Here is a 27498-nt window from a genome sequence, read left to right as displayed (position 1 = left end):
AATAATGAGTTAAAATACTAATGAAGAAGTAATGAAAAGCTACAAAAGTACAGAGAGCACTATTGGCCCTGTTGTGAGCCTCTTTAAGAGACATTCTGGTGGAAATAACCTTAATTTTCAAAATCTTTATTAAATTTCATTAAAATTTGTTCACAATTGACTCTATTCAGAAACATCAATATCAAAAAAATGTGGTTTATATATGTATTGTCATTTAATTTGTAACGCATTGAAATATTAATTATAGACCCATAAAAGTGTTGTATATTTTGGGTCCTTATTAAATGTACTTCCGTCTTTCTTACTATTGAAAACACGATATTGTCCGAACGAAAAGAAATAGAATATACCCCATATCGGCCCACGTTTTCGCAAAGCCCCTATACAGTTTTAAAAGTTATTACTGTTTTATATTTATAAAGATCGATCCATAATTGATTAACACTCATTACTAATTTATATGAATTAAAAACTATCTATATAATTTTATGTCGATCTGTCCATTACTTCCGCAATTACATTAGGAATAAATTGAATGTTCAAAATCCAAATTCAATTAAAAACAAATTAGTTTGAAACAAACCGAAATGTCTCTTCCTGATTTTATATCCCCCATATGAAGTAACCTTCAGATAGACTTATTCTTGGCCTAAAAATACGAGTACAACGATAACTTTCAATGTTTTATACGAACCGAAATATTTCAAGTTTTATGGGGATTAATCCCCAATTCTTAAATTTGTTTTTTTTTTTTTTAATTCGGTATCATATGACCTTAATATTAATTTCGGTTTATATGACTCTAACGTACATACCGTAATAAAATTCGAAACAAATACGAAATCGTTTGAACAAATTTTGTTGGGATTGTAAAATTGGATTCATCCTGATGTTCTATTTCGTTTTGCAGTTAAATCAATTAGAATAAAAGTATTTGTCTACAGAGAAAATATATTGAAGGTTTTATTGAAATCGTAAAGTGTTAACACTTTCAGAACTGAGTTTTAAAGTTAAATTTTTGTAATATTTCGCTAATTGGAATATTTCACTAATTGGTTTTTGCAAATTTTTCCCATGTAAACGCATTTTCAAACCTTTGAAGCAATGCGCGGGCTTTTAATCTCAAAATAATTCAAAAATGTATTCAGCATATTTTAACTATTAGAAATTAATCCGAATGAAAAACATGTAGGAAAACAATACAAAATTTCCCTATAAATCGAAAATTCTTAGTAAAAAAGGATGATTTAACAAATATTAAGAGAGAAAAAGAAAAGTTACAACAACAACAAAAAAAGAAATATACAAAGCCAAATGTAAAAATATTACATGTTTTCGTTTAAAAGCGCTTCTGCAACATGTTACAAAAGCCATCATTTTGTTGGAAAACATAAACTGATACTGTTACTATACTAATACATCTATCATGTATTGTTCTAACGTATATTCAAAACCCTAGCTGGAAAAACGATGCAGTAAAGAAGCCTTTCTAAAGGCCTTATTGCAGCAACTATTTTCTAATGTGGAAGCTATTATAAATACTTCTTAACTGACATGGCCTCCGGTAAGTATTTAAGTCTAGCAGAAAGGAGGTGATGGGTTCAATTCACACCTGGCTAAGGAGCATACAACATGACCGATATAGGCCTAGGTGTATTTCTTCGAATTTGAGGTATATACATCCTCTTTTCAAACTAATGAACTCCCTATTGGTAGGTTTTAGTAGTTATTTGTAATAAAGTTTTTGCTATAAAACTACACATTTTAAAAAGGCCTACGAAGTGAAGCCCTAGCATCATTTTCGCTGCACAACGATAACAACAAACGTTGTTGTTTCTATTGTTGGCGCTAATGTTATTTTTCGATTTTGATGTTGATGTTTTTGTTGTCTGTATTTTTGGTATAAAACCACGATTGCAATTTATGACAAAACATAACAACAGGAAGTTACCATAATAAAAACAACAAAATCTCTACAAAAAACACGTAGAAAAACAAACCTACAATATTACATACAAGCTTATGTATGTACATTAGGGTTAAAATTTTTATATATTTTTGGGAAAATTTAAAATTAGGCCTATCGGAAATTTTCCATATTTATTGTTTGACTCACGACATCTACATGGAGAAAAGCGTTTAGTACCTATCATCGCTTATCATGTCTTATTTATCTTTTTAATTTAGTACCCTAATTAATGCATTATATTAATTTATTTGTAAATAGTTTTAAAAATTAGATAGCCGCGGAAGATTTTTGTAACAAAATGACCCATACAAAAGGTTTTGGTTATTACCCTAATAACTCAAAAATATTTTACAACTACATACTTAAAATATTAGTACTTCATAGATAAGAACAAAAATGAAAAGTTCATATCTCAAGATAAGTCAAGTTTTTGAAATTTTGAAATCTTCGTACTCAACTCTATATTTTGTAAAATTTTCATAAATATCGGATCAGGACTTTTGAATATATCGAAATTTTTAAATGTTTTTTACTAGTCTTGTTATACCCATCATCAAAAAAGATGGAGGTATATTGATTTTGTCATTCCGTTTGTAACACATCGAAATATTGGTCATAGGCCCACAAAAGTATGTATATATATTCTGGGTTAAATTCTAAGACGATCTAGCCATGTCTGTCCATCTGTCTGTCTGTTGGAAGCACGATAGTGTCCGAATGGAAAGAGCCAGAGATTTGAAATTACACATAAATATTATACTTATAGGTAAGGTTTGTTTGGTATTGAAAATGAGCAATATTGGTCCACGTTTTCGGATAGCCCCCATACAAGTGGCCCCTCGAAAAGCAGCTCTAACAGTCATAACTTAAGTAAAAATACGAATATAGCTATGAAATTCGATATAAGTTTCTTATGATTCAAAATCACTATGCAAAATTTTATGAGGATCGGTCCATAATTGACCCTAACCCCCATTTAAGGTCCCCTTCAGAAAATGACTTTTGCGCTTATTACTGGCTTAAAAATACTAGTATAAAGATGAAATTCGACATAAGTAAGTTTGATACGAGTCAAACTCTATTTAAAAAATTGTATGAGGATCGGTCCATGATTGACACCATCCTGGCAAAACAAAATACAAATAACAAATAAATATTTTACAACTCTTCTTGTTTGTTAAACATCAAATTTGGCTTTGTTTGATCAGTACAAGTATTTTTAAATATTTTTTGAAAAATGCTCTTTTTAAATCTTCGAAGTCCTTTAAAAAGGACATTAGATCAGGAAATGAAAAACTAAAGACGGAGTTTTTCTCCATTAAATTTATAGTTTTTGATGTATATCATTGGGTTCGTGGCTAATTTTGAGTGTGGGACTGTGGAATTAAGCACATATTCCGAATATTCAATGGCGGCATATTCTAAATATTATTGTCGGCTCGATGAAAAACTTTTCTCTTTCGACTTAAATTTACACTGTTTAGTTATAACAAAACAATAAACACAGTATTAAGATCTTATTATTTTAGTACTTTTTTCTTTGAAGCACAACAAAAAAATTGTTAAAACTAACATACAACATTAGTATTTAATGACAAAAACACTCGACAGCACACCGTGTAAATACCCCAAATATGATAAATTTTCTTGCAACTAATGTTTATGTTCGATTTTGGGAAGAACTCTTGTTTTATTATTCACAGATTTTGCTGATTCTCCTAAGGTAATACCTAATATACATAATGAGAAAAAACAACCAAGTCCATTTAATTGTTGGTACAATATTTATGCAAAAAGTACAATTCCTTAATTTGTTTTAAGTATAATTTGCAAATTTATATCCTTGTACAGTAAATCTTCCAAACCCATACATTTAAACGCAACGCATTTAAACACATAAATTCCCTAAAACACACACATACACGCAATAGTACATAGAGATATTGCACTGAAAATACAACATACACACTTATATTTTACCACTGACCTAGACAACGAACGACGAGAACAAGTGTGTGTTTTCGGTTTTTTCTATATTTCGAGCAAAAAAACATGCGAACAAAAACAAAACACGACAATAGCAAAAGTGCAAAAATTGCCGTTAAATAGAGAATGTATATAGCGGTATTATTTTCTGTGTGTTATGCTTTCTCTATGCTTTACAGCAATAAAATGAAATAAAAACTTTTGCAAAAGTTTAACGAACGAATGAACCATTTCCGGTTTGTTGTATGAAATTTATACATTATACTCAGCTAACGTTAAATTTAAAAGGGAATAGTTTGGAATGAAATAACATGAAATGTTAAGAGTCTTAACAACTAAAATGTTATATTAACATTTAAAATGTTATTAGAATAGAGCAGGCGCATGAAAGTTTTTAACATTATTCCGAAAAAATGTGGTGAATTTGTAAACAAATATGAAATGCAAAACATGTTACTAACATTTTATGTTATAATTTCATTTGTCGACAATATAAAAGTGAAAAATGATGTTAAAATTTAGCAGTTCTTAAATGACAGCCTAACGAATGCACTCGTAAAGTGTTTTACATTATAGTTTTAAAAATTTCTTTCAAATATAAATAAGCGTAATTTTCCAAAAATTTAATATCTTAATGCTTATAAAAAATTTTTTCACTGCTTCTTATAAAAAAAAAAAAATCTTTCAATTTCGCTTACCAAGAAGTTGTTGAGTAAAGAAAGTCATTACTAGCGAACTTCTGAATAACGCAAACGGTAAGATGTTGTCATGAAAAAGCATGTTGTTGAGTAACTACAGGTCATTGGCAGATTTTTATTAGACAGTTATTCATATTTCCTTTATTACCTAATTTTCTCTTTAAATATTTAATATTAAATTGATTTTTTCTTTGCATTCTTTTGGCTATTGTCGATTAATCATTGTCAATTTTTATAAATCATTGTCTATAAGTATTTTGATTTCAATTTTACATTTTCTATGCTTTAAATGGTATTTTTCAATTTTGCTTTTTGTGTGTTTAAATTACATTGAAAACATACTACATATAATTTTAACAAAAGGACTCTTTTTTTACAATTGCTGGTATGAAATGTCAATTTATTTCATTCGTCATACTTTTTGTAAAATGTTTGAAATATTTAAATTGATAATAGATTCAATTGAAATGTGAACAACATTAAAAAAACAAGTAACATAATAAGTCATTATAAAAGTACTTAAAAAGTAATGCAGACGTATGTACCCGGTAAAAATTTCACTACCATGTAATTGGTTAAAATGCTAAAATGAACTTACACAATAGCATTTTAAATCATTATATTAACATAGTGATGTCATTGGAAGCAAGTTCTCACAAGTAATTAGCGTAGAAATTGACTGCAATCAAGACGATATTGGACCGTACTTGCACAAATCAATATATAGATAGATAGATAGATAGATAGATAGATAGATAGATAGATAGATAGATAGATAGATAGATAGATAGATAGATAGATAGATAGATAGATAGATAGATAGATAGATAGATAGATAGATAGATAGATAGATAGATAGATAGATAGATAGATAGATAGATAGATAGATAGATAGATAGATAGATAGATAGATAGATAGATAGATAGGTACATAGATACATAGATCCTATAAGTATTTCATTACCCTACAACTTTGGTGAATGTAGTAAATTTACCCAACCATAATATTCTTACTCAACCGAATAGATAGATAGATAGATAGATAGATAGATAGATAGATAGATAGATAGATAGATAGATAGATAGATAGATAGATAGATAGATAGATAGATAGATAGATAGATAGATAGATAGATAGATAGATAGATAGATAGATAGATAGATAGATAGATAGATAGATAGATAGATAGATAGATAGATAGATAGATAGATAGATAGATAGATAGATAGATAGATAGATAGATAGATAGATAGATAGATAGATAGATAGATAGATAGATAGATAGATAGATAGATAGATAGATAGATAGATAGATAGATAGATAGATAGATAGATAGATAGATAGATAGATAGATAGATAGATAGATAGATAGATAGATAGATAGATAGATAGATAGATAGATAGATAGATAGATAGATAGATAGATAGATAGATAGATAGATAGATAGATAGATAGATAGATAGATAGATAGATAGATAGATAGATAGATAGATAGATAGATAGATAGATAGATAGATAGATAGATAGATAGATAGATAGATAGATAGATAGATAGATAGATAGATAGATAGATAGATAGATAGATAGATAGATAGATAGATAGATAGATAGATAGATAGATAGATAGATAGATAGATAGATAGATAGATAGATAGATAGATAGATAGATAGATAGATAGATAGATAGATAGATAGATAGATAGATAGATAGATAGATAGATAGATAGATAGATAGATAGATAGATAGATAGATAGATAGATAGATAGATAGATAGATAGATAGATAGATAGATAGATAGATAGATAGATAGATAGATAAATAGATAGATAGATAGATAGATAGATAGATAGATAGATAGATAGATAGATAGATAGATAGATAGATAGATAGATAGATAGATAGATAGATAGATAGATAGATAGATAGATAGATAGATAGATAGATAGATAGATAGATAGATAGAGGAGGAGGTTATAGATCTATGCTTTACAAACTTCAGTCCAAACTTTAAAGTTTGTAACGCATACACTTATATCCTTAAATCATAATTGATTAAGCTATTACCGCCCGTCCATAGAAACGGTGTAATAAAAATAAAACGATTAGATATGACACTTGTCTAAAATTTAACCCATGTTTGAATACATATTTAACAAACAAAATAATTTGGAAATCTATTCCTATGAAATTTATTATGTATATGTATGTATATTAGAGTGGGTCAGTCTCTATAGACTAAAGAAACTAAAGTCGGTCACCCCCATAGGATTTAAGATTAAGAAACGAGAAATAGTTTGATTTCGATTAAATGATTTGATTTCCATTTACATAAATATTGATAACCTTGGTGATATTAAATATCATATATTGTAACATTGAAAACAAAAAACTCATAAAATATCTGCCAATATTGAAAAAAAAGCATGTTATTTATCTTTTTGACATAAGAATGTTGGAAAAATTCATTTATCATAAATACAATAATAAACATATTAAATATTATTTAGGTAATAAAATATTAAAATAAATTGTGTAAAATATAAAAAATTTACGTAAAGATGTCTATAAACACTATATCGTTATCTAAAACGCAAACGGCAATAAAAATAAACTTTACGGGAGAGGCAGAGAAAAACTGTTTAACTTGGTTTATTTTAGCCGAAGAAGTCCAGTTTTGTAAACATTTATTCTAATAGAATCTATCTATCTATCTATCTATCTATCTATCTATCTATCTATCTATCTATCTATCTATCTATCTATATATCTATCTATCTATCTATCTATCTATCTATCTATCTATCTATCTATCTATCTATCTATCTATCTATCTATCTATGTATCTATCTATCTGCACACCCTGTATATATTAGTATGTTTATAGCTGTAAAAAAATATTCGAAGGTCGCTTGTTGGAACAAGAGGGATAAAAACTTTAAATTATGCATTCAAATAAATTTCTTATTTTACAAAAATTTCTTTGCATTTCTATACATACAGCACCTTTTAAGACTCCCTTCAACAATACATGCAGAAATGTTGCGCTTAAACCCATTAAACATAAATGTTTGAATTCAACTTAAAAAATACTTTTTTAGTAATTTATAATAAATCCTAATTTATCCTAAAATTTCATGAATACTTTGGTTATAACCTTTGACCTTAAATTATAAGTCGTAAATAAGAATCACTTTTTTAATCTTGTAAATAGCTGACAATTATGTAAACGTTTGAATTTTTGTTTTTTGGGTATTTGGTATTGCTGTATTGTCTTATTTTAGTATGGTATTAGTGAAACAAAAGAAATGCTAAACTGTTGGCAAAATTGTTGGCAATTTTTAATAAATGCGACAAGCGTCAAACTACAAAAACATCCACGATCTAATAATAACAAAAAAATGATACCTGCCTTTCGTTGTATTACATTCTTGCAAAAAAAAATCCTTACTTTTTCATTTGAGAAACATTTTAACATTTTTCGGGATATTTAGAACCGGAGTAGTAATTATCTTTCTTTTAAATTTTGCTCGCTGCTCATACTTTTCCTGTATATAACAAAAATTCGAAAATTTAAAAAAAATTAAAAAAAAAAACAAGAAAAGTATAAAATTGTTGGGTGAAGATGAGTACACGTTTTTTGCATGAAAGAAAAAACTTACAACGAAACATACATACACACCTGCACACGCACATCTATTACACAAAACTCTGCGTCCTTGTTACTGCTGAAAGAAAATTAGCAAGAAATAAAAACTTTAAAAGCGACAGAGTGTGAATGACGACATGAACGTCTAACGACGCCGACGCAAAGAAAAAAAGAAACATAATTTATAATAATAACATTATTATAAGCTTAAATTAATATTTTAAGCATTTATGTATGTATATGTAAGAGAAACTCTGTACTTTCCTAGTCGTCTCTAATGTATGCAACATAGTTAAAGTGGGTAACAGGATTAAAAGTTCAAGATGCGCAACATAAATTAACAGGACGCGGTCGTTTGAGTAAGAATATTATGGTTGGGTAAATTTACTACATTTACCAAAGTTGTAGGGTAATGAAATATTTATAGGATCTAGTATATATCTGTCAACCTATCTATCTGTCTATCTATTTATCTATCTATCTATCTATCTATCTATCTATCTATCTATCTATCTATCTATCTATCTATCTATCTATCTATCTGTCTGTCTATCTATCTATCTATCTATCTATCTATCTATCTATCTATCTATTTATCCATCCATCTATCTATCTATCTATCTATCTATCTATCTATCTATCTATCTATCTATCTATCTATCTATCTATCTATCTATCTATCTATCTATCTATCTATCTATATATCTATCTATCTATCTATCTATCTATCTATCTATCTATCTATCTATCTATCTATCTATCTATCTATCTATCTATCTATCTATCTATCTATCTGCACACCCTGTATATATTAGTATGTTTATAGCTGTAAAAAAATATTCGAAGGTCGCTTGTTGGAACAAGAGGGATAAAAACTTTAAATTATGCATTCAAATAAATTTCTTATTTTACAAAAATTTCTTTGCATTTCTATACATACAGCACCTTTTAAGACTCCCTTCAACAATACATGCAGAAATGTTGCGCTTAAACCCATTAAACATAAATGTTTGAATTCAACTTAAAAAATACTTTTTTAGTAATTTATAATAAATCCTAATTTATCCTAAAATTTCATGAATACTTTGGTTATAACCTTTGACCTTAAATTATAAGTCGTAAATAAGAATCACTTTTTTAATCTTGTAAATAGCTGACAATTATGTAAACGTTTGAATTTTTGTTTTTTGGGTATTTGGTATTGCTGTATTGTCTTATTTTAGTATGGTATTAGTGAAACAAAAGAAATGCTAAACTGTTGGCAAAATTGTTGGCAATTTTTAATAAATGCGACAAGCGTCAAACTACAAAAACATCCACGATCTAATAATAACAAAAAAATGATACCTGCCTTTCGTTGTATTACATTCTTGCAAAAAAAATCCTTACTTTTTCATTTGAGAAACATTTTAACATTTTTCGGGATATTTAGAACCGGAGTAGTAATTATCTTTCTTTTAAATTTTGCTCGCTGCTCATACTTTTCCTGTATATAACAAAAATTCGAAAATTTAAAAAAAATTAAAAAAAAAAAAACAAGAAAAGTATAAAATTGTTGGGTGAAGATGAGTACACGTTTTTTGCATGAAAGAAAAAACTTACAACAAAACATACATACACACCTGCACACGCACATCTATTACACAAAACTCTGCGTCCTTGTTACTGCTGAAAGAAAATTAGCAAGAAATAAAAACTTTAAAAGCGACAGAGTGTGAATGACGACATGAACGTCTAACGACGCCGATTGGTAAAAGGATTAACTTGTTATAGGAATAAAAATCTTAAAATTTTTAAGTTTTATTTGGTTAGTTTTTCTTATTTCTTTACTTTTGCGTTTTATGTTAATAGTTTAAGAATTAGTAATAAAAATAGATGGTAAAATAAAAAGACGGATTCTATGGTCGTCTTTTAAACTTGAGACCTATAAATGTGGCCAGATTGTTGAAATATGAGATTTTTATGTAATTTTAGATTTTTTTTAATAAAACAAATAGTTTTTAGTTAGTTTTAGTGAATTTTACAAATTTTATTTAAATATTTTAATTGAGTAATATAATAATAGTAATAATCATAATATTTTTATTAAAATAAATGTAAAAAAAAGTAATTTCTAGATAAAAATTTAATAAATAATAATAAATGTGTTTAAAATTATAAAATTTTTAGAGGCGTTGATTTACATTTAACAAAATATTTACTTTTTAAAGCCATTTAAATTTTAAATATAGATTTAAGCAAAAAATAATTTAAATATTAATAACATTATTTTTATAGTTTAATGCGATTTAATTAAAAAGTGTAATTAGTTTTAAACAAGTTGTATTTAATATAAATTAGTTCGTGGAGTAATGGGTAAAAAGGAAATAAGTTCATTTTGCTGTGGTCGATCAATAATAGTAATATTTTATTGAATACTACGCATCTTATTCTTCCAATTAGTATTTTAGTTTTATAGAAAAACTCTTAAAGTTTTGAAAAAAAAATCTTACAAATCTTATTTTTAGTTTTATAAAAAATTCATTCATATTTGACTTGTGATCTTTAAGCTTTTAAGAGCTTTCATAATTTTTAAAAATTTTCTTCAATTCTTTTAAGTAAAATAAATCATTTTCCGTCAACTTAAGAACTCAACTTAAAATACCTAAAATAGAAAACATTTTCAACAGATTGGTATCTTTGTGGCAATTAGTTATTCACGCTTTACTTTTAAAGTAAAATAGAAGTAAAATCTAAATGAAACAAACTGCAAATAAAAGAATCAAAGTTTTTTTCTTGTAACTATAATTGCATATTGGTCTTGAAACAATTTTTACAATAACAAAATAAATATTAAAACAAAAAAGCGAATAGAGAGGAGACAAAAACTAGAAACTGCTTTCTCAGATTTTGCAATTAAATAGGGGATTATAATATATGTATGTATAACGAAAAATATAATAATTCTTTAAAGTTTTTTTTTTTTCGTTTGAGTTTTCCATTTGTTAGATAGAGTTGGTGGGGAAGATGATGTGAAAGGTTTGCTTTTTGGTTGGTTGGAGAAATGAAATGTGTTTTACAACTAAAATGAGAAAAAATTATAAAATAAAACATAAAATTCTAGTAAAATTAATATAAATTTCAATTTAGCCTTAAGACTACAATTTAAAGACATGCACTGCACTTTTCTTTCATTTCCTACAACAACAAATAAAAACTGAGAAGAACAAAAACTACTATAGCAACAAAACCATTGTGTAGAGCTCGACATTTTCGCATACCAACTTATGTATGTATAATATACAAAGACATATTTGTTGTTTTGAGTATTAGGTAGGTCCACAAAAAAAACACTTTATGAAAATTTCTCTACGCTGTAGAAAATTTTCCAAACTTTTTTCTTCTCTATAGAATTTAAAAAAAAACTAACTTTTTATATAACATTTTTTATAAAGTTTTCTTATCAAAAACATGTTTCAAAAATTTCCCGTTTTATAAAATATTTTTAAAAAATTTCTTTTTTTATAAAAAATTTCTCAAAGATTTCTCTTTTTCTTTAGAAAAATTTCCCAAAATTTATCTTTTTACAGAAAATTTTTAAAAAATTTCTTTTATATTTAGAAATTTTTCCAAAATTTATCTTTTTTCAGAAAATTTTTTAAAATGTCTCTTTTTATAGAAATTGTTTTCAAATAATCTCTTTTTCTTTAGATATTTTTAAAAATGTCTCTTTTTATAGAAAATTCTTAAAAAATTTATCTTTTTTCTATTAATTTTTTCTCCAAAATCTCTTTTCTTACAGACTTTTTAAAAAAAAAATTTGTTATTAAAGAAACTTTGCAAAAAATTTCAAGATTTTGTCCAAAAAAATTTGTTTTTTCTTTTTATAGAAATTTTTTTTCTATAGAAATTTTTTTTCTATAGAAATTTTTTTTCTATAGAAATTTTTTAAAAAATCCGCTTTTTATAGAATTTTTAAAATGATTTCTTTTTATAGAATATTTTACAAAAAATTTCCTTTTTATAGAAAAACATTAAATTTCCTAAAAGATTTTGCGAAAATTTCTCTATTTGTCATAAATTACTCATTTTTTTTTATAAATTATAACAAAAATTTAATTTCTTTAAAGAATTTAAAAAATTTCCAAAAATTCCTTTTTTTAGTAAGTTTTCTTTTTCAAAATATCGTTTTTTCTATAGAATTTTTTTTCAAAAATTCCTTTTTTTTAATATTTTTTAAAATTTTCAATTTTTATAGAATATTTTTCGAAAATGTTTCTATTAATAAGGAAAATTTTCTATTAATAAGGAAATATTTTTATAGAAAAATTTGACATTTTATAAAATATATTTTATTTTAAACAATTTCAAAAATTTTCTGTTTCTATAGAATTTTTTTTAAAAATTTCTCTTTTATAAAATGTTTAAAAATTCCTTTTTTTATAATATTATGCAAAATTTTAGACTTTAATAGAACATTTTTCAAAAAATTTCGAAAAATATTTTTATCGAAAAATTTGACATTTTTTAACATATATTTTAAAATTGTTCTTGTTCGAAATTATTTTCTTTTATAAAAAATTTTATAAAATATCTTATTTCAAAGAAATTTTATGAAAGTTTCTCCTAAAAAAAAAATAATTAACAACATTAATATTTTTTTCTGCAGGACCATACTAACACACACACACAACTTATACATAAATATCGCGTAAGTAAGTATACACATACATTATAATTTTTCATTATGTTGAGTTTTTTCTGCTTTTGGGTGGTGGTGGTGGTGTCGTTGATAATATTTGGCTGTTGTTAGTGTTGTTATAGACTTTGTAACATCTTGTTGTAGACTTTAATATGATGAAATTCCTTAAAGGCATCGCGAAAACGTACTTTTTGTTCATTGCCCAATTTTGCATAGAAATCCTGAGCAGATGTCACGAACAATGCAATTTCGTGATGACCCAATTTTTCACAATTCATTCTTGAAGTATTTGCTGATGTTGTTGGTATTTTACTAGTTGCTGCTGCTGATGCTGCTGTAGTTGTTACTGTTACAGATGATGTTGGTGTTGGTATGCCACTCAACAGCAAAGGAAATAGTTTCATTAAATGAAGATTTATAGAAGCCGAAAGAAATACAACACTCAGACTCCAGACTGCTTTCTGTTCGGGCAAAGCTAAAAACGTGGGCAATGAGCAGGTGAGCCAATCTTGTAATTGTTGTAAAAATGAAGAATCAATGGCCGAACGGAAAACCTGTTGGAGAAAAGAAAACAAAAAACAAAGAAAGAAGATTAAATCAAGAACTTGTACGTAACATGCAGAGTAATAAGAGTGAAATGTACATAATTACAATTTATTTTTATAATTACTATAAAGCATAGAGTCTTAAAGATATAAATGTTAAATTAAAAATTATTAAATTTTGCTACTTTCAAACATGAGGCAAGATTTTGCGTAAAATATTTTCATAATTTCACTTTATAAACTTATTAAACTGTAGAAGAGTTCGTGATCATCTGCTTATTTGTAATATTACCATAATAATTTTAAAATATTTTCTTTAATAAATATGATGTCGTTTCGTTTAATACATATAAAATTATCTTTTATAAATTAAACTAAATAACTATGATTATAGCAGACATACCTGAAATACAATCATGGCAATAACATCGCTGTGTGGTTGATTTATTGCTAAGAACTCCTTTATGACCTTCGTCAATATTTCTTTAGGTGGCACTAAATCACGTATCATTTGGCACAATACTTGCCCATAAATCCAAGCCGCTTCTTCAGTTGCGGTTTTAATGCATTGCAGCAAAATATCAACTTTATCAGTTTGTTGGGCGATTATCTCCGGGTCGTCTTGTACAATGCCATTACTTAATTCTGTATTTTCCAATTGTTTTGCCGAGCCTATACATAAATAATACACATAAATAGAAAATATATATGTATGTGTTTTATATAAATATATATATATATGTATATGTAAATCTATATAGAGTTTTCTGCTAAATAAAGGTAATTTGTGTTTTCAAATATCCAAGTAAATAGTAATTGTTGTAATAAAGTTAAATTATTGTACATGTAGTTAAATACATATATTTACACAAAAACACACAAATACACACAATCACTACCACCCACACATTTACACTACCACACAACAGTAAATATAATCGCATTATAAACTTATTGTTAAATTTGTGGCGGTAAATCGTGGCACAACAATTATAAACAAAAACCAATCAAACAAACAATTGTTTTACTTTGTACTCAGCAGCACTGTATTTAAGGACTGTAAGCATGTAGAAAATGGAAAACCTAATTAATTTATTAAATGTTAAAGATGTGTGTATATTTGTGTGTCTAACAGGAACAGGAAATTCATTTAAAGAAAACACAATTTAAATTTAATTAGAAATTTTAAATCCTAATCACTTTGTTTATATATTTTAATAGATGGAATGAAAAAATTACCAAAAACTATTTTTTTAATTTTTAAAATTTGAATCTATCTATCTATCTATATATCTATCTATCTATCTATCTATCTATCTATCTATCTATCTATCTATCTATCTATCTATCTATCTATCTATCTATCTATCTATCTATCTATCTATCTTTCTTTCTATCTATCTATCTATCTATCTATCTATCTATCTATAGTAATTCAGTTTCAATTCCCCGAAAAAATATAAACATGATTTATGTTAATTCTTCGATTTTGGTTTAAAATTCCCTTTATATATATTTTTTAACAAAAATTTAAATTGAATAAAATACAAAACAAAAATTATTAATTCCAATTATCCAAAGGAGAGAAAAAAACAAAAAAACACTAAACAAATTTGCCGATTTTCTTAGCAAAAACAACAAAAATATATATATAAATAAACTCCAAAAAAATAATAATAAAATGTAATGAATAAACATAGAAAAATCAACACACAATCCTCAAATCAATAGATTTGTTAATAAAAAAAAGAAAAAAATTAAATGAAAATACAGAACCATTACATGAAATCCTTTTTTTAGCATTTAGACACACACACATAACCAAACATACACACATCTTTTCACATTTCAACATACATCTATAACAGATAAAATGCTAAAAAAATGAAATACATACAAATGTACATATATATAGAGGAAATATTTGTAATACTTACCCACATAAATGCAGGACAATAGTAATTTCAAAGCGGGAATTGAAAACTTTTCGTTTTCCAATTTAGCCAATTCAAGAGCAAGTTTTTCGATGCAGGGCCGCAATATTTGGTTTTGATTGTCTGCACCATGGCTGGTGGTGGTGACACCACTACTACCGGTGCTACTCTTGCTGTTAACTTTATTATCAAGGACAATCATACGTTCCAAACCCTATGGAGAAACGAATAAACACAAACATTTATTTATTTATATGCATGTATATATAGTGAAAATACAAAAAAAAATATATACAAACATATTTGTAAGTATATATTTTTATTTTTTGGGTTTTAACTATATATTTGTTGCCTTTTTTTACTGTTTGCATTGCTTTTCTGTTGGAGGGTACTTTTTAGTCAATACCAAAAAATAACAAAAACCACATGAAAACAAACAGCAGCAGAATCTATTCCGCAATTTTGCAAGGAGTTAATATATCACTTTTATATAGTAATTTTTCTTAATAGTTCTCAAGTAATCTAATGAAAGTTTGAAGGAGGTTGTAGTTTACATCAAATCGTAAGAAATACAGCAAGATCACTGTCGGGACCTTTAATCACTGGGAACCCAAACTAACATCTCCGGATTAAAAGAATACAAAACTACCATCTAACCTAACGGAGTCCCACAAGGATTTAATTTAAGAATTTATAACCAAAACTGATCCAATTGAATATAGTTGAAGACAAAAATCATATGTTCAGAATATCCCCTCCGAACTACGGGAAACATATATCTACGATTGAGTATATGTTTGTTTGAAAATGAAAATAAAACAAATTAAGATAATAACAATAAAAATAACAATTCCAATTGCAATTGAAAGTACATTCGTAAGTGTAAAACCAGTCAGTATAATACCAAAAACAATAACTATATACATGCATATATGTACAAAAATCGAAAAGCTAAGAGTTGCCATAACAAATTGTTATAGAACAATGGGGATTATGGATATTGTAAGTTTATATTGAAATTAATATAGAGATTTTGAAAATCATATAATAGCTAGACTTTTTTATGGGTTTTTTCTTTCTTTTGCGTTTTCAATTGAAATAAAACTAAAATAACAACTAAACGATTTGATTGTTATCTGCTGGGAGGTCAGAGTTATTGTGTGGGTTTTCTTATGACAAAAATTGTTATAACTACTACAATATAAGCAACACAAGGTCTTATGTAGTAAATACAAATATAAATCGAATTACATCAGCGTAGTCTAGTCTGCTAGTCTGGAGATCGTGGCTTTGATTCTCATCAGAGCTTCTGGTAAAGGAGTGCAAAAAAAGACCTTACAGGATGATATGTTTTATCATCCTCCTTTTAAACTAACTTATTGGCATCTCCTTTAACTGAAAATACAAATCCAGTAGCTAGGATTTGTATTTTCATTTACTTTTTCAAAAAAAAAAAAACACACACACAAACCAAATCAAAAATTGTTAGGGTTGTTTTATAATACAGTTTGTAACACTCATTTGAAATTTGTATAACAAACTAATAAAAGATTCAGTTTTTTTTTAATATTGTTTTCGTTTTGTAGATTTCTCTAACAATAATATAAAATGAATTTTAAATTAAGGACTTGTTGGTCTGGTTAAAACTTACATGCAAACAACAGAGGTAGACTTGTTCATTGCTAGAATTTTTCAATAATTTCATTACGCTCAATTTAGTATGATAAGCTAAATTGCATTGAGGATCTAGTTTTGAAGTCCATTCCATTAAACAGTAGTTTAAAGTCCATATTAATTTTGTATGTACATCACTACATATTAAGGGGCTGAAATAAAAATAAGAAAAGCAAAACCATTTTCTTCAATTAATTCTCATGTAAAATAAAAAAGTACATTATTGTTTCAAACATGTTTACACCTACATATTTATGTAAGCACAAATATTTTCTCTTTTATCCTTAAACTAATAACAAAGAAATCTTTTAAAATTTCAAAAAAAAGAAAAACATCTCAATATTTTCTCTCTTACCTTTCTTCAATTAAACCATGTTTATCGATGTATGCCAAAACAATATCCTTCAATCTTACCAACTCATCACTTAATTTGCCAATTGTTGTACTAGTCTTTGCATAACTTTCCAATAGACTTAACAGCCCATTGAGGGCAGCACATCTTATAAAAAGATGTGATGACTTTAAGTAATTTTTAATTAAAGCTTCCAAACTTAACATCTCCAAAGGGGAGGGTATTAACATGCCCTTTGTCTTGCACAGCAAATAGATTAAATGTTGATGTGAGATCGTATCGTCCATCGGTATGTGAGACTTTAAATAGTCAGCCTTTTCCCAGATTTGTTTAATCTGTTCACGATTTTCGCAAATTTCAGTGAATTTCACTAAATTTGGTAGTATTAAAATGTGGTTTTGCTACAAAGGAAACGAAACGAAAAGATGAAATAAAAAGAAAATGAATTAAATAAAAACAAAAAGGAAAAAAGAACAGGCACACATACAAATATGTATTCTTACTTTTGCATTTTTTGAAAATAAGAAAAAATATAATGGGCAGACAAAAAATAACAGTAGAAAATTGTTATTCTTTTGTAAGTCTTTTATAGTATTCAACCATGTATAGAAAATATTCTTACGCTCACACCTACTTATACACTTGTGTTAACATACGATTATTGTCGACAAAGGGTGTTCATATATAGACTACAGATCAAATAGGTTGGTATAGACAAGATTGTAATCCTTACTAAATAAAGAGAAATCTTAAGAATAAACTGTAATACCGACCAATACAGACCAATAGACAAGAGTAGTCCTGACTACAGATTAGGATGTAGATCTGACTATAGACTAGACTGTAGTGCTGGTCTATGATTATACATAGACCAGAATAGTTTTGACTAAAGAATAGACTATAGTGCTGACTTGCGACTAGACAATAGTCTTAACTATAGACAAGGCTTTTGTCCTGGCAATAGACTTGATTGTAGTAAGGACTATAGACTAGTCTTTAGTGATGACTATAGACTATAGCTATATAAGCTATAGTCCTGACTATAGAATAGACATATTATAGACTACACTTTAGTCAAGTTTATAGACTAGACTATAGGTGTAACTATAGACAATACTATGGTCCTGACAATACACTATAGTCCTGACTATAGACTAGACTATAGTTGTGACTATAGACTAAGCTTTAGTCCTGACTATAGAATAGACAATAGTCCAGATTATAAACTAGACTTTAGTCCAGTCTATAGACTAGAACATAGGTCTAACTATAGACTATACTATGGTCCAGACTATAGACTAAACTATAGTTCTGACTATATACAAGATTATAATCCTGACTATAGACTGGACTATAGTCCTGACTATAGACTAGACTATAGTCCTGACTAAACTATAGACTGGACTTTATGACACACAAATTACATTAACACCACTTTAGTACACAACCCGCACAGTCTTTGTGAAAAAGTAGCAAATGGGGAAAAAATCGTAGTAGAGAAATGTGCTAAATTTGCATATAACATTCATGTGCAAAATGTGCATCCGCTTTAAAGTATTTATCCACTGTACGAGTTCATACATATTTTACATTTACGTACGCAGCACGTACGTTTAAAAAGAATTTCTTAGTTTTTTTCCTCTTTTATTTTTGCAAATATTGCTATAATTTCTCATGTTATTACTTTTATTTTATGCTATTCGTTGTACTCCACCACTAACGGGTATTCCCCTTGTGATATTTAGTAACAAGAAAAAAAAAACAAAAAGCGTTAGGAAAATGCAGTGATACCGCAACTTATTTTAAAAATGAATTCAAATAAACTTGCCAAAACTAAAATCTTGGTTAATTCAAAAACGTTTCAATAAAACCTTTAGGCGATAATCCAAGAAATCTTAAAATTGCATTATTACATTTCGAAATAAAGTACTCTTTACTCCTTTTTAACCAGTTTCAGCATCACTGCTGATTTACTAAATAATACTCCATTATGGATTATTGCTCTAAACTTTAAGTTTAACTTGTACATACATACATTTTTAAACGCAATTTATATTTCCATCATTTAAGCGCAAAATGAGAAAACTACAACAACCAACTAAATAAAGTGGAAAATAAAAACTTACCTCAATCATTTGCATAAGAACATCAAATATTAGTTGTGAACTACTTTTATAATCGACACCAGATTGTTTTGTAAAATATTGATAATTTCTATATGCTGTATTTGCAGCAACGCCACACAAATGTTTCGTTGCCGATGAAGTTTTTGATGTTAAACTTTCCTCACCGCCACCAGCCAATGACAATGAATCGCTTTCATCAATCGATGAGTTTTGCGAAGAGGACGAGGGTGATGAGGAATTTTCCATTTGTTGCCAAATGAAATTCAAATCAAATTGATTTGCTGCAAAATATTGAGTACCAATTACTGAATCAGATACAAGATTGCGTTCCAAATTGCTGTGATAGAAGACATTGGATGGTGAAATAATAAGTTGAATTTCATGAAGTTTTTTGAGGCTATAAAAGAGGAAGAGAATAAAAAATAAAAAAAAAGTTGTAAAATTGGTAAATGAAATTTAAATTTTAATAATAGGTTTTATATTTAGTACACGCAGAGAAAAAACATGGTTTTTTCTCTGCGTGTTTTTTGTAACAATATTTTGTTATTATAACCAAACAATTGTTATTTTTATAGAACTTCATCAATATTTTAGTTACTGAAAACATTTATATATTTATGACAATAATAAATTTGAGAATGATTCTCTGAAAAATAATTATTTTTACAACAACTAAATAATGATAATTATTTAAACATATTATGTTATTTAGATAAATTTAAACTATCAAATAACCATTAAATGGTAGGATTTTACACGTTTATCCATATAATGTTTAAGTTGTAAGTAAAATACGTTTACTATTAAAAATATTTTGGTATCCCCAATTTTCTATCAGTTGTATGATTTATTCGTTCTAGATAGGATTAAATAAATTGTTAAACAATCGCAGTGTTAAAATAATTGTGAAAAATAAATAATATCTAAAAATATAACAGGAAACAAAAGAAATAAATAAAAAAATAGTGTACATAAAAAATTAATAATAAAAAAATTAAATTGTGTTTATATTGGCATGAAAGTGTGGATATATATTTTTATGGGAATATCAGTGCTTGGAAGTTTTGTGTTTGTTTAAAAGAAAATTAACAAATAATTACATTTTACGCCGAGCGCATTAAATTAACCATATTATGTTTAATATGTAACCATAACATGGTTACTTGAAGACATGTGACTACTTGTAACCATAATATGGTTACTTGAAACAATAATATGATTACTTGAAGCTATTATATGATTACAAGAAACCATAATGTGGTTGCTTGAAACTACAATATGATTAATAAAACTATATTATGATGAAATATTTGGACTATGTTTAATCGTAATATGATAGATTATTATACTAATAATGATCATAATATGATATTTCTTTATAGTAAAAATGATTATAATATGTTTTTACTTTAACCATAATTCTTACCATAATATGTTGCTCTTAGATTATGGTTACCACAACTATATTTTTTCTCTGCGTGTATCTATCTATCTATTTATCTATATATTTATCTATATATCAATCTTATTTTTTTTTTTAATTCTTAATTTTTTTCTAATTGTAAATATTTGTTATGCAATAATTAATTTAAAAAATATTAAATATTTCAAGTACTCTACCATACAACATTTTTCATTTTAAATGTTTTTTCAAATATTTCCTCTTTCTTTCTTCTCCATTTTATTAATAAAACAAGTTGTTTTTAAACAAAATTTAAAGCACATACTAACAAGTTTAAATGAATGTATGTATGTTTATTTGAAATTCTCAAAATAATTAAAAAATATGTAAAATAAAAGAACCATACACTTTAAACAAAAATTACCAAACTCAAGTACTCCATTACAAACGAGAAAGTAACAATGAAATGATGAAAATATAAATTTAGTTTTTGTCTATAATAAAATCAAGTGTGGTTCTTTGAAGTTACTACAAGTAAACTGTATAAAAATGGACAAAGTTTAGAGTTACAAATATTGGTAATGCATGATCATCAATTACATGTAGTTGTAAAATGAGCAGCAACCAAAGTTAGAACAACTATATCGATTTTGATTCAAAAAACTTTGTATTTTTAACGAATTTGTTTTTTTTTTCTACAAGTTCATCGTTATTCCAAATATATGAATAATTAAAAAATTAAATTAAAAATTTGTACTAAAACATTTTATATGAGTGTAAATTTAAGTGTGAATGTACATTTGTAGTTGTGTTTCATTCTCGTTTTGCAAACGAGTTAAAAATAACAAAGTATCTGGCTACAGAAAAGTGTTAAAGCATATGTTGTTAACAAATTGTTGCTGCTGTTTGTTGTTATGATTATTATTATATTTGTATGTTTTAAATAATTTATTTTTTTAGTAATATATGTATATATAAAAAAAAGTTTTGTATATAATTCTTAACATATCTCAAAAAATATTTAATGAATGTATGTTTAAATGTATGCGTTTGCATACATACAAATGTATGTTTATTCATACAGAGAAAATACTCTAAAATTAAAAAGGCAATAATGGAAAAAAGTTGCAAAAACCACAAGTATTTTACATGTTTTATTGTATTTTTTTTAATATAGTTCACAACAACATCCAATGGCCACTTAAAAGTTTTTTTAAAGTTAAACATGGTGAGACAGATAAACACGTTCACATACATTCATATAAACTACATGTATGTACATTTATACATATATGTTATTCATTATACATACATAATGTTATATACATATGTGTATGTTATCTAGTGATATACAATAAAGTTGGTCGAAACATAATCAAACAAAAAAATAAATTATATACTATAGTAAATTTTTTGTTTAATATAAAATAAAATTTTTTAATTGTTTTGATGTTGTTTTTGTGGTAAAATATCCTGTTGTTGTTTTGTTTTGTATGAGTAGTTTTTTAATTGTTGTAGTCACATGACTTCATTTTTAAATGTTTCAATAAATTCTACATTTATACAAAATTTTTAGAAAAAAAATATATGATTCTTCCTTTAAGAATACCTTTTGATAATTCTTTTTTAAATAAATTTTTTTGAAAACCGATTTCTATACCGAAAATTTTCTTAATAGAGAAATTCAAAAAAATTTTCTTTATATAAATTTTTTCTCTATTTTAAATTTATATAAATATTTAAAAAAAAACTTACTTTCATACAAAAAATTGTATTCATTAAACTTAAAGAATATAATATTCATTTCTTTAATTGAAAACTCTTGACCTATTTAGCGCCACTACGCGTATACGCAATATGTTTAGATAAAACTTGTTATTTATATAAAGTATACGCCACATAATATTGATTAACTTTTGAATAGAGAGAAGAAAAAAGAAAATCTAAAATGCATTTTCGCAATAACTTCAAATGTATTGAAACATACTAATACTTGCAGTTTACAAACATGGTTACAACAATAAACTAATGTATATAGTTTTTTTGCTTTTAACTTAAAAATAGTTTGTTAAAAGTAAAAAAATCCTCCATCAAAACATTTTCATTGGCATTCCTAGCCTGTTTTAACACTCACATACATACATATATACGTTTCCTACAATATTGAAACACAATTTCTGTGTATGTATACATATATACATATTTAGCTGTAAGTGCGAAAACATTTAAACACAGTAGTAGTATACAAGTACGAATACATATACTTTTTAAAAGCCCCTTAAGTGCAATAATGTTGTCTAACTTGTAACATTAAAGATCACACAATTACTCACACACACAAGTATTCTATGTATATGATGCATTCCCACTGACATACACAGTATGCGACTCATGTACTTTGTCTAATATTTTGTTCTACTGAAACTCTTTTACTTTCAATTTTTCATTGCAGTTGTACTTCATGTGGTTCTTCCTCTTTTTAAACTAAATACTATTATTACACTGTTTTCAATGTATAAAAATGTTCTATTTTTTCTAAATCATTCAGGTTTAGTTCTAGTTCAGTTCTAGTTTAGTTACAGTTCAGTTCTAGTTCAGTTCTAGTTCAGTTCTAGTTCAGTTCTAGTTCAGTTCTAGTTCAGTTCTAGTTCAGTTCTAGTTCAGTTCTAGTTCAGTTCTAGTTCAGTTCTAGTTCAGTTCTAGTTCAGTTCTAGTTCAGTTCTAGTTCAGTTCTAGTTCAGTTCTAGTTCAGTTCTAGTTCAGTTCTAGTTCAGTTCTAGTTCGATTCTAGTTCAGTTCTTGTTCAGTTCTAGTTCAGTTCTAGTTCAGTACTAGTTCAGTTCTAGTTCAGTTCTAGTTCAGTTCTAGTTCAGTTCTAGTTCAGTTGTAGTTCAGTTCTAGTTCAGTTCTAGTTCAGTTCGGTTCTAGTTCAGTTCTAGTTCAGTTCTAGTTGTATGATATATTATGATAAAAATATAAAAAAAATTTGGACATAAAGTCCTTTGGACAATATTGTCCAATGTTGATCCCCTTTAACTCCAACATAATAAAAAATACAAATTAAATTAAAGCCAATAATTTGGAAATGGTTTAAAAATACTTCATACATTCATACTTATATTTACTGCACAATGAAAAAAAAAAAAAAAAAAACAATTGTATGGAATATTTAGTACATCATGACAGAATATGAACTACTGAAATTGTAGAAACCTTAACGTACTTTTACTTATGTATATATATATATATATATACATACTATATTGTATAATATTATACATCTTCTTTTCACTTACCTTATACTATCACAATTAATACGATTCCAACGAGTTGTATGATGATACAGTGAAAGTTTATTACCCACAATTGGAAAAGTTTTGTACGTAATTAAAAGTTCCATAATAGCTTCCAAACAAATACTACGTATTTGATATTGTTCTTGCTGGTCCACCATATTTTCGTCATAAACTTTATTGATTAGAAGTAAAAATGTCATAAAATATTCCTCAAATTGTTGACGTGTAGTAAAACCAAAAATTGACAATCTATAAATAAACAAAAAACAACAACAAGAACAATAATAATAATAAAGATATGACAAGACCAGCAGTAGACATTTAAAAGATGAAGAACAAAATGAAATATTACACGAAAAGATAAATAGATAAATAAAAAGTAATAAGAACTAAAGATTTATATAGTTTTTTATGAGGTCGAGCAGAAATTGGTAGAACATTTTAAGATTTTTCTTTATGTTTAACATAGACTTGACGACATATTGACAAATAAAATTTTACAACTAAAAGAAAACAAGTGGAAAGAAATGTAAACCACTCAAGGCTATTTATCGATTCAATAGAACTTTAAAAAGCAGACATATTTTTCTAATCTTTTAATACAAAATACTTGTGTCTACTCTATTAAATAGATTAAACTTTTGTACTAGTAATTGAGACTTAAACTTGAATGGAAATTTAAACAATTCAAAATGATTTTGTGTCTTTATAAAGCAGTTCTTGTTAAATTTTTAATTTGAAACGAATGGAGAAGAGAAAAAAAAGAATACCTTTTAACAAAACTTTTCAAAATATCGACATCACTAAGGCTTTCGATGGGTATAATTGGCAACATCGAATTGCTGCTGTTGGTAGTTGCTGCTCCAGCTGATGTGCCTGATTGACTTTTATGTGAAGGAGATGTTGTTGGTGATGTAGTTGTGCTCTGACAGGCCAATAAACGTTGTTGCTGTTGTATAATTTCATATGGTGTTACAGCCAAAGCATAGAACAGATTAAATCTCAAAGATGAAATTGAAATTGATAACAAAGTATGCTGCAAAATAATAAAAGATGAAGAAGAAAATTTCAATTTTAAGCGACATCATTAAAGGCTCAAATTATTTTGTAACAAACAAAAGTCTTTATTCTTTCACCCAAAAAAGATTGTGTAATTAAAACAATATTAAAATAATTTCAAGAATAAATACTTTCGCAAAAGTGCTTGTTAACAAAGATAATAAAGTGTAGAAGAGAAAGAAAATTAATATTAAACTTACCAATGATATAAAATCAAACTGGTTATTTATGCCTTTGAGGTCTAAAACATCAATGTTTGATAAAGCTAAAGCAGACAAGCTGGATGATGTTGTGCTACCATAGTATTCACAACCACCAAAACAAATGCCTTTATCGTTGTTGCCAATTTTAGTTTCAATTAATTTTCCAAGAAATATAACTTTTGGATTGTATTCTGCCGTTAGCCAAGCTTCATTTTCGAAACTTTTTTCTTCATTTTGATGTTTTTCATGTTTATGTTCGTGGTCTTGTTTTTGTTGTTGCTGTTTATTTGAACATTTCGCTGAAGACCTCAAAGCATTTTTATATTTCCTATAGAATATAGTATTTTCCAATAACAAAGAGCCCGACATAACAACAACATCAAGGAGTAAACAAATAATTTTATTTAGTTCACACTTTGTCAGTGGCAAACATGAATCAATTGAATCCGAAACAGTTGTGCTGTTAGTGGTGGTGCCACTAACCAACCCACCACTCCCACTTGATGTTGCTGGCATGCTTTTACCCAATGTTTGTTGCTGCTGCTGATTGAGTGCATACCAAATGAATTTTTGATGTAGCAATATATCAATACATTGCAGAGACACGGTTATACAATTCCTTTCTTCATGGGTTAGTGACACTAGCGAAGGCCTATTAAGTATGCCTTTAATACATTGACAACAGCAGCCCATGAATCGCACTAGTGTTATTACATGTTCCGGTCGCAACAAGTGTTCACTTAAGAATTTATCAATGAATTTCGATTCGATGTAAATTAGTGCTGTCACCTCAATTTGTTTAATGTTTTCCATTAATGCGATTACAGCTTCACACAAATGTATGGTGGTATTGATGGTGTCATCCATGCTCGTAATGGGTAAAAGAATGCCATCATTATTTGTAGCACCAATAACATTAGGAATACCAATACCGACATTGACACCACTACCAATACCACTGTCAACATCACCAATGGTATTATTTCTATCAACAACAACAATATGGCTAAAATTACTACTAGTAGTACTACTATTGCTGCTACTGCTGCCTTTAACAACTGTTGCTTGTTGTTTATTATTGTCTGTACTATTATTATTGTTGTTAGTTTGTTGTTTACCACCGCCACCACCTTCAGTTTGAAACGCCTGCTTCTGTCGTCGCATCATTTCAACAATACGTGTCATAAGCTGTGTTAGTGCAACACGCGCTAATGGATTCGGTTGCATGTAGTGTATATGTGGATTATATTGTATACAATTGTTGCGAAATGTTTGCAACATTGCCTGCAGTGAGCTGGCAATTGAATGCTTTAATATACGCGTTGCATCAAAACTGCCATTATTGAATATCTTTTGTAGCTTATTTTCCGATTGTATCTCTAGAAGGATTTTCACTATTTGCTGTGGATCATAGTTGTTTTGTGCTGAGAATTTAATTAACTGTAATGGGAGGAGAAACAACAACAAAAACAAAAACTAAATGAAATAAAATAAAACTATGTTAAAATAATAATCGGCCAACCTTGACTATATGATACCCTATAATCATAATAGTCTGGACTACAGATACTGGACTATGGAGTAGACTATTGAATGGACTATAGACTAGACATCAGATCTGGACTTTAGAGTAGAACTATAAAGTCTCGACTTTAGACTAGACTACACTTCTGGACATTAGAGTATAATATAGTCCGGACTTAAGAGTAGACTATAGTCTGGACATTAGAGAAGACTATAGTATACTTTGAGTAGACTATAGTAGACTATAGAGTCTATACTTTGAGTAAACTATATAGTCTACTCTATAATATATAGATAATAGAGTAGACTAAAGTCTGGACTTTAGAGAAGACTATAGAATGGACTATAGAGTACACTATAGTCCCTACTATAAGACTATAAAACTTTAGAGTAGTCTAA

At 27.1% G+C, this 27498-nt stretch overlaps 1 protein-coding gene across 2 annotated transcripts in view; it reads right to left on the bottom strand.

The window, feature by feature from the left end:
• Positions 1-11270: 11270 nt before the first annotated feature.
• The window catches only part of LOC111675673, a 52553-nt gene continuing 36325 nt past the window's right edge, over positions 11271-27498 (bottom strand). For both annotated transcript variants that reach the window (XM_046950754.1, XM_046950755.1), the window contains 10 exons: positions 25573-27015; positions 25084-25349; positions 24314-24562; positions 19616-20012; positions 17493-17890; positions 17115-17289; positions 15467-15677; positions 13933-14201; positions 13014-13538; positions 11271-11364 (listed from right to left, as the gene is read on the bottom strand). In XM_046950754.1, the coding sequence (XP_046806710.1) occupies positions 13101-13538; positions 13933-14201; positions 15467-15677; positions 17115-17289; positions 17493-17890; positions 19616-20012; positions 24314-24562; positions 25084-25349; positions 25573-27015 (3846 nt within the window). In that variant the 3' untranslated portion in view covers positions 11271-11364; positions 13014-13100. The remainder of the gene's footprint in view (positions 11365-13013; positions 13539-13932; positions 14202-15466; positions 15678-17114; positions 17290-17492; positions 17891-19615; positions 20013-24313; positions 24563-25083; positions 25350-25572; positions 27016-27498) is intronic.

Source organism: Lucilia cuprina, chromosome 4, assembly GCF_022045245.1.
Source record: "Lucilia cuprina isolate Lc7/37 chromosome 4, ASM2204524v1, whole genome shotgun sequence".
Lineage (NCBI taxonomy): Eukaryota > Metazoa > Arthropoda > Insecta > Diptera > Calliphoridae > Lucilia > Lucilia cuprina.
Note: the sequence above shows the minus strand (reverse complement) of the source record. Positions and strands in the feature narration are given on the sequence as shown.